This window comes from Melanotaenia boesemani, chromosome 16 (assembly GCF_017639745.1).
Source record: "Melanotaenia boesemani isolate fMelBoe1 chromosome 16, fMelBoe1.pri, whole genome shotgun sequence".
Taxonomy (NCBI): Eukaryota; Metazoa; Chordata; class Actinopteri; order Atheriniformes; family Melanotaeniidae; genus Melanotaenia; species Melanotaenia boesemani.
Genome location: NC_055697.1, coordinates 21,137,132 through 21,146,532, shown reverse-complemented (window position 1 = coordinate 21,146,532; position 9,401 = coordinate 21,137,132). Strand labels below are relative to the sequence as shown.

General features: G+C 42.0%; 1 protein-coding gene across 1 annotated transcript; it reads left to right on the top strand.

Moving 5' to 3' along the window:
- The first annotated feature begins 764 nt into the window (after positions 1 to 764).
- On the top strand, positions 765 to 9,190 carry klf5a (Kruppel-like factor 5a). Its single transcript, XM_042011072.1, has 4 exons — positions 765 to 1,178; positions 2,157 to 3,267; positions 4,326 to 4,385; positions 6,926 to 9,190. The coding sequence occupies exons 1-4, from the start codon at positions 1,014 to 1,016 to the stop codon at positions 7,102 to 7,104; spliced, it is 1,515 nt and encodes a 504-aa protein (XP_041867006.1). The 5' UTR covers positions 765 to 1,013; the 3' UTR covers positions 7,105 to 9,190.
- Positions 9,191 to 9,401: the final 211 nt, after the last annotated feature.

The following is a 9,401-nucleotide window of genomic DNA, read 5'->3' as shown; positions in this document are numbered from 1 at the left end:
TGGGTTGTCCCTTTTTTTCTGATCATTTTTTTGCAGCTAAAAACATAATAAATACATGAATGGTATTTTATCCCTTTCCTCTTTTTTACTTATGTGCCCAGTTTTAATCACAATCAAACTGAGTATGATGATGTCATGTTGATTTAAAACCACTGACTATTAAAGTAAAACTGAATTTAACCACTTGCACATATTGAGTTTAGCTGACTTGTCACTAGAAGAAGCAAACTTTGAACATTCTTAAAAATCGACACTAGCAAAGTTTCATCATAAACCTCTGAAAGTTGAACAGAATTTGTTGCACTTTCACAAGTGTGTGATTTTACTAAGGGTATGTCGCCTGAGCTGAGGCTTTAATATATACAGTTTAATTCTACTTATTTCCGTCTTATTTTATAATGAAAACACAATTCATAAATATTTTATGTAGTTTTTGGATTATGCAACACACGGGTACATCACGTACCCACAATTAACATTTACAAGCTGCAATTAAAAATGCACATGAAGGTGTCCCTATAATCAAATAGAAATATTTATTAGTTGGTTTTGAGGCTGCAGTAGCTTTAAACAACAGAAGAAGGGGAAAAACAATAGCTGAATAAAAAGATTTAAAAAAATGTATTTTAATAAGGCTGGAGTTTATCCTTCCCCACCTTTCTGCTGTCTGGCCGGTCCCGCACACTTTACGACGCGGTTGTTAATGCATTTAGATGGAGCGTAGGGCGGTGGCTGGTGAATGGATGATCAAAGCGTTTTCAAGGGGCTTAGTGGGCGGTGCGTGCTCTGTATTTACTCTGCGCCGCTCCGCCCTGCAGCGAGAAACATAGAAAACTGTCTGTGGGCCGGAGGGATGGAACAAGTGGAAGGAGATGTTGCCGACAGGCACACAGTAATTACTCCACCTCACGCACTACACCTAGTCGGTTCAGCTCCTTTCTCTGTACGCGGTAGCATCCTCTTTTCTGCGTAACAGGACGAACGAGCATTTTGCGCTGCTGCGTCGGAGCTTCATGGCCGCAACACTCACGATGAGCGGCGGCGTGCAGGAGGACCCTTTCTATACGCTGCAGAAGGCGACTCTACCCGCTGGATTCCCTCTTGAGGACTCGGCGTTGTTCGGCTTGGACTGCAAAATCCCCGGAACGGACAAGGCTGCACAAAATGACTTCGCACAGGTAAACCGGTTAGAAATCCCACCGACTTTAAATGTTATGTGTCTTTGAATGGGCGTGGCAGAGGGGTTGTGAGCTCAGGTTGTTTCTGTGCTAGCCTGTAAATTTTAACTGGGCCTCGCTGGTTTGTGTTAATCATCACTTTATTTTGCACTATTTTCGGGAGTAAGCGACCAGCTGAGCGTGCGACAGAAGCGCTCCGTCTGCAAACGCATTCACCGCATGTTTTCTATGCCAGCCAGCCAGTTGGTCACCAGTTGTTGGTCTCCCCTTGGCGCCCGCTCACACCATCATACCACGCTGACAACTGACTCCAGCTTCGGCAGAAATGTCCCCGCAAGTCTGTCCCCACATAGTAGGAAACTTGTGCAGCAGGAGCGAGAAGTCTATATAACAGCTGGTTGGATCAGGAGCCTCAAATAGCAGCCCATCCCCAGACTGCTGCTGCTGCTGCAGCGGACAGGGAGGCATGGGTGTTTCCCCATTCCCTTTCATGTTGCTGTTTCATCCTCTGCTGCAAAGCTAAGTTTTATTCAGATCAGATCCACAGGAGTTAGACCATAAGGCACAGTCTAAAGGAGACCTGAAGTTGCTCACCTAAAGTTCTAGTTTGGCTGCTTCTTTAAACCTATCATAAGTGCACATGTGCAGATTTTTTTGCTGTTTATATAAAATATCTGATTCTTTAGATGGTGAGATCCTTAATTGTTGGCCTCACAGAGGGTAGGTAGGTTTTTGAGTTCAGCTTTGCAGGCAGAGGGGGAATGTTGCAGCCACCTATTGATGACTACTTGATAAATGTTTTAGCAGTGACTGTCCTATCAAACCTTTGTTTTCTCAAAATAGTGCCTCAGAATAGTTAATGGAAGTACATGAGAAGCATTTGCTAAAGTTTGGGCTGGATAGTCCTGGTATATAAATATAAATTTACAATTTGTAAGACCACCTTTTTTATGTGTGTGTTTACCTTTCTATCCACAGGCAACATGTGAGATGGACCGATATCTCTCCCCTCAGCCCCTACCCTTCCCAACTCACACAGACAGCCAGCAGAAGTCACACAGAGACAGTACATCTGCAGTGGATCAGTTCTTCACTGATGATGACACTGGGGCTCCCTACACCCTCAACATGAATCTTTACCTGCCTGATGTGACTTACCTGAGAATGGGCTCGAGTCAGCATCTGCGGCTCCCTCAGCACCAGAACCATCAAGGTCTCACACAAATCAAAACTGAAACTGCCTCTTCGTGTTTTTCCTCTAACCTACAGCCTCACTGCCCCAACACTACACCCACAAGTAGCTGCAGCACATCTGGGCATGGCCCCGGCAATATTGCCATGGAAACCTCAGCCATAAGTATGACATTAACAGGGTTACCAGATTTCAGTGTTTTCAACCAGTCGGGAGGCAACCGCGGGGGTGATTCTTTGCCAGAAGTGTTTGTCAAACAGGAAATGACATCACAGTTTGAGCAGCATGGACTCCACCATGATGGCAGCAGCTCGCTGTTCCAGCTCCTAAACTCTGGCTTGGATCATCACCACGGCAATGGTATGGAGGCTCAGCAGCATCATCAGCAGCAGCAGATGCAACACAATTCCACCACCACAATCCACACGCCTTTCCACGATTTGCCAGTTGCTTCTGCCACCCAACAAGATCAAACTGCCAAGCCTGCCTACCATAGCCTGGGCGGCAGTGTATACACACACCCTCACACTCAGGCACACCCCCATTTCCTGCAGCAGCAGGTGCTCTACCTGCCGCCCTCCCCGCCAAACTCAGAACCGGGTAGCCCTGACAGGCAGAAGGAGCTGCTCCACACTATGTCCCCTCCTCCTTCATATGCAGCCACTATTGCCTCCAAGCTTGCAGGAGGCAGTCCTGGACTTGGACCTGGCCCGGGACCCGGTAGTCTAGCCTTGTCCCTGACTGCAGGTCCCACACCAGTCCAAGGCCCGGGTGCAGTCCTTCCCCAAGTCCCCACAGCAACTCCAACCCCAACACAGAACCCCATGCCTGTCCGCTACAACCGGAGGAACAATCCAGACTTGGAGAAAAGACGGATCCACCATTGTGATTACCCAGGTTAGAAAAATAGCACATGCCCACCACTGTATACACATTCTGATTGTTACTTCTGTGGTGTGTGTGTGTGTTTTTGTTTTTGTGCTGCAGTGTGGTCAGGTAAATGTGAGGTCACTCACAAAGGTCAGCATTATGGCAACCAAATTCATTTTAAGACTACCATGCATTTTTTTTAAATTATATGTTGACTTTCCCTTTTGGTCATGGTGCCCTCTTCGCACTCTACTGAAATAACAAATATTACGGCAAAATAGATGATATGTCAATGCCTTTCACTTAAGTGTAAGGTCTGAGAAGTACTTTGCATTTTTATTGCACCTTAAACTATTGTGTCAGTGTCAACCAGGGGCTCCCACACTGTTGCGGCTTCTAAATCATCACAGGAATGATTGTGGAAAGAGCCTGTGTGTGTGGGTGTGTTAATTACATAGATGTTGTTCTTTAGTCATTTGAACTTTTTTCCCACACACACATTTGCATGCATACTTGAGATTGCTCACTCAGGTTAAAGTATTTTTTTCTAACTGGCTTGCACGTAGTATATAAAATGCACAAACTCGGGCTGTAAGATGTGCAGGTACTTGTAGGACAATCATTGTCAACTGGCCTGTGGTAGCATGTAAAATAAGCTTAAGCAGAGCTCCACTGAGCATGTCGGCACACGCCTAACTTCTTTAAAAGTCAGATGAAGCAAATCCATCATTTCCACAGACCCGCATTTCAAGTTCCTAGTAGTTACATTGCTGCAGCTGCTCAGTTTAATTCATGTAATGTAAAAAAAAAATCAATTAAATTTTGTTACAGTATTCTGTTGAGAAGTGACTTTAAAAGTTTTAATACTAAACCAGGGGAACGCACATGTTTTTGAGCAAGATATAGGAAAGTCCTGTTTTGAGTTTCTGCGAAATATGCACCATATTTCATTCCAAACAGCTTCTGCTCTTCATTAGTTTAAATTTCTTGCATACCACAGCTCAGTTTATTGGGTAAATACATATCAGACACATGCAGATTATTTGGCCTAAACAGTCTGTGTTTATCTCCGTGTCTGTCGTCAGGTTGCAAGAAGGTCTACACCAAGTCATCCCACCTCAAAGCCCACCTCAGGACTCACACGGGTAAGATGTTCCTCAAATTAAATTAGCGTTTTAAAAAAAAAGAGACCCATCAAAAAATGAATCAGCCAACAGGAATCAGATTTCAGTATCTGCACTGGCACTGAGTTGCTAGGCAGAGTGTTGTGTTCTTGGCATGTGTGTGTAAATGTATCCTTCCCCATTCCCATCCTCTGCCCAATATACTATTCCATCAAAACAGGTGGAAGTGACACACTTCTGCCAGTGGATGACTCTCATAATATGTGCTCAGTGCTAGACATTTGGTGCCATCTTTTTCAGATTCATGTTACCAAATCAGAAATTTTTCAAATTCACTTTTATGAAACTAGTTTGTCTTTTTCTTTTCCACTATAAACACATACAAGATGTGTATGTCCAGATACAAAAAGTATATGAACGTATCTGTTTAATCTGCTCATCTGTGCACGTTACAGACCATTTTTCTCAACCTATCCATAGTTTCCCTGCCTTTATTTTGGTCAATCTCTTTCTTTCACATTTACTTTTGAACCATTTAGTTTTGGATGAGTAAAGTCACCAAACAAGTGCTTAGGTGTTGGGCCCCACCTTACTCCAGCTAACAAAACAAAGCTTCTGTTGATATCTACACATTCCTCGCTCATCTGGAAGCACGAACAAAACTCACTCTCACGCAGAATGTGTTCCGTTTATGAATCTGGACTACTTGTTCAGAACATCGTTGTGGGTGTGAGTGCCTTGCATTTTATACTGGGAACATGACACGACAATTAGATCTGGCGTCATTCATGCTGCAGGCTGATCGTAGTTATTGCAGTTATTATAGACCACAAGATGAGAACACAACACGTAAATGGTTGTGTAGCGGCAACTACATGTCCTCTCTGTTTTTGTCTTCCTTGCTCAGTTATCTTTTTTTCTTTTTTACTCCCTTTCATTCATCTAATCATCCTCTCTGTTTTTGTGCTATGCTGCCACCTTCAACCCTCCCTTGGATGCCCCTCCTCTCATTTATTTCTATCTTTGCCTGTTACTCATTCTGCTTCTCTTATTCAGCTGCTTGAATGCACGCTGACACACTCGCGCTGAGCACACACACAAACGTGCGTCCTCACTCACACACCTGTCAGTAATCTGTATGAGATGATTCTTAATGCGTTTGGGTCCCAGTGGGAGTTCCCACTCTAATCTCCATCAACATCCATTACCCTGATTGTAAGTGTGTTGGTTGGTATGTGTGTGGATGTGTTTGAAAGTGTATTCAGTTCCCTCTTTTTTTTTATTTTTTTTATTTAGTCCCCTCAGTGTCCTTTCATTGTCTTTTCTTATTGTGTTCAGTTTTAGGTGTTTGTGTTTCTTAGTTTAATTTATAAATTTATTAATTTATAACAGCTTTATTTCAGCTGTTGTAGCAGCGTTGCAGAGCTCATTTTTCACGACAAATTCAATCCTTCTTGGAAGGAAGATATCAGTTTTGCGTAAACTCATGAAGACAGGTTCTGTCATTCTTCAGAGGTTTTTCTTTAATTTGTTTAGCTGTTCTTTTGCGGGAGGGGTTGTGTTGCTCTTTCTCTCTCTTTGTAAAATGCCACCAAGGCGCCTGTTATATTCAAGTTAGGTGACATACTCACACTTTTGCTATGTAAAGTAGGTCCTCTGTGGTTTTGGCATCCTACGAATAATCTTGTCAACCAGCATGCTATTTTACAAAAGAGACAAAGCCCTTATCGTGCTAGCTACAAATATCAATCCACTCTGCACCAACTTGTAGATTTATGCAGCTCCACATTATCACACTCCCACCTCCTTGCTTTACTGTCAGACCAGTGCACTCTTGGCAGTTGTTTTGGGTAGGTTCACCATAAACCTGCTGGACCACATCAGAACTAAATATGTTTTTGTTCACCTTATCCGACCTTAATGCGTAACAGGCTTCTTTTCTCTGTTTGGTTTTGCATTTAGCAATGTTAAGCCCTGCTGGGTTTTTTTTACCAAAGGTCGGGTAAGAATTTTTTTATTAATTGGATTTAGTTGGAAACAACCTGTTCTTACTTTTGTTTAGCTTTCCCAATTCCTCTTCCCAAAGTGATGTTTCTAGAAAGATGCACTGTTAAGTTAGACAGTAGTCATCCAGAAAATGCCAGAAGATGCCAGCAGCTGTAGGCGTGGTATGATTGTGTAACAGGATAAACCAATCAAAGAGTCATGCCAGAAGCAAAGGCAGACAATACAGACGATAACGCTGTGAGAAACTTGTGCAGTGTTAAAGTTGGAGTGCTTGATGAATGCCTGTGAGTGACAGCGTTGTGACTATATATGCAGCCAGACAACTGGAGTTTTCAGTAAAGCCTGTTTTCCCAGTTTCTCCACCCAACTGTATGACTCTTTTAAGTCAGGGAATTATCTTGTATTTTCACGAAAATAGCTGTCATTAAGATGTGTATAATGAGCCAACTGTCATCAAGTGTTGAAGGTGTTGTGATTATGCAAGACATTCAAAGTAGTCTCACTGTTTTCTTAGCTGTACTTACGAAGACTGACTCCTGTCTCCTGTCCTGCAGGTGAGAAGCCATACAGGTGCACGTGGGACAGCTGTGACTGGCGCTTTGCTCGTTCCGACGAGCTGACACGTCACTACCGGAAACACACGGGCGCCAAACCCTTCCAGTGTGCCGTCTGCTCCCGCTCCTTCTCTCGCTCCGACCACCTCGCCCTTCACATGAAGAGACACCAGAACTAGCAGCATTTGCACACACACTAAAAGTTATACTGTACAAGCACTATCATAACACGTAAAGCACTCACTCCGTCTCCCACAGCTGCAGCGTTACACGCCGTGTGTTGCGGAGCGGTTTCACTGACATCACTTTTCCTCCTGGTGCTGCAGTCCTGTGTCACAACAGTACGATAGCAAACAAACATGCTCTTGACCTGGAGCAGGACAAGTAGGAGGCTTTAAAGTAGGAAGAAAGTGGCCACATGCCACTACTCCAGCCTCCACATCTACTTGGTTTAGATTTATCTGGACAATGACGAAGAAGACACCTGAAAACAAAAAGAAAATGGTAGCTCCTAAATGTGTTTCCAGTCCATTTGGACTCTTTATTTTTGTGACTGGAAAAAACAAAAACAAAAACATTAAAATATTGTCTTTATTGTAATATATAAGTTTATGAAAGCTAGCCAAGCAAAATCTTTGTTTACTCGGTGGTTTGTTTATATAACTGGAATATCCAGATTTGATTTGTATTTTATTTTTTAATTTTTTCAGTCCAATTCCTTAGGTTTGCACTAGACGTGATTATCTCTCAGCCTTTATGTCTCTCAAACACCACTGGAACAATCATTATCACTACTGGACTGGATCTTCGAACAGCAAGGACTTGTGTAGCGATCAGATATTAAAAATTGAAGACTTTGTTCTCTGGAGATGTGGATGATAGAGCAGGAAAAAAAAGATGGAGATGGAGAGAGAAAGATTTCTGATTTTATAGACTGATGGAGGGACGTGGATGGATACTAAAGAGCAGCAATTAGGTGATTAATTATTTACGTTCTCTTTTTGATGGATTTCCAACCAGACAAATGTAAGCAGGACCCATTTTAGAAATCTCAGTTAAAACAAAAGCAACTGATTTGATCAAAATAATATTTCTGAACAGATGTGCCATTAAACGATTTACTTTTTTAAATGTTTTAACCAAAGTATCTTCATCATCATCACTGATACCTTTATTAAGTGCCTCTGGTTCATATGTTTCTGTTTTGTGGTAACAGCTGTGATGGATGTGGGTGGTTCTTTTAAATATATATGGTGCTGTTTTAATTTACTAAATTCTGATGTTTCTCATCATTGTAATGAAACAGCCACTCTAGACATCCTGACATTGTGTGGAGCTTTTGTCCAAGAGTGACAGTCCTTTCTCCAAGGGTGTTTAATTCTCTGACTGTACACAGGTAACTTGCCACTTGGCTTTATCAGTCAAACTTTCTCTGTTAAAGGACAGGTTCACCTTTAGAAAATAAATAAATTGGAGGTACACGTGGTTTTATCATTAGCTTTTTGTAACTTTAGTTTAACTCAAAGTTTGTTTTTACACAGAACATGAATTCTGTTCCCTATCCTATCACTTCCATTCAAATCCATCCAAGGGTTTACAATAGTGTGCAGAAGTCTAGCACCAGCCCTCATTTCTGTATATTTGGCTTCCCTTGTGCCCTTTAAAGGTGCTCACACCTCATCAAGATTGAATGTGACCTACAACCTTTGTTACCACTGGTCTTAATTGGTTTATGTTGCATACAGAATATGAGTGCCATGAGGGGAAAAAAGTGTGTACCTGTCTTTTAATACATAAGGTGTCCATTTGATGGTGTGATTTTTTTTTTTTCCTTTACCCTGCTATTCTTACTGTGTTTGTTCATTCACTGCAGGTAGCATAAAGACAATATAGCACTGTAATGTAACATGGTAAATCTGACTATTTATTTGATTGTGTAGAAGCGGGGGTTGTATCAGATCAATTGTCTTTTTCCCTCAGCAAAAAAGCCTTAATGTAAATATATGCACTGTAAATACCCCCCCCCCCCCCCCCCCCCTTTGTTATTTTGTAAACAAAAGGGCAAAAAATGAGAGTGCGCCCTGCATCCAAAAATATTTGAGCCTTTTTTTTTTGTCAAGACTATTTTGATGCCATTGTTTTATATATTGTTCTTCCTACTTCTTTTGTAGATTTTTTTTCTTCCATGATAAACGTTCCAAAGACAAAAGTTGTTTTTCTTCAACTGAGTGAAGCTGATGCTAATAAAATCAATTGACACTTTTACAGATGTGCGTTTATACTGAAATGACTGCGAGATGAGATTCCTTCTTTCACCTGCTAACATGCAACAGTGATGCAAACATGCTACCATTAGTGGTTTTTTTGACAAGTTTTCACATCAAAGTGAAGGCATACTGTGCAGATAGAAAGTGAGGAGCCTCAGGGACATTAAAACAAGCCTTGTCAAGGCTTAGGTAAAACAAACGACACATAA

Bases quoted from the DNA above. Each gene is read 5' to 3' on its own strand.
- klf5a (XM_042011072.1), top strand. From the start codon at position 1,014: ATGGCCGCAACACTCACGATGAGCGGCGGCGTGCAGGAGGACCCTTTC. The intron at 1,179-2,156 runs GTAAACCGGTTA...TTCTATCCACAG, and splicing joins CACAAAATGACTTCGCACAG to GCAACATGTGAGATGGACCG. The intron at 3,268-4,325 runs GTTAGAAAAATA...GTCTGTCGTCAG, and splicing joins CCACCATTGTGATTACCCAG to GTTGCAAGAAGGTCTACACC.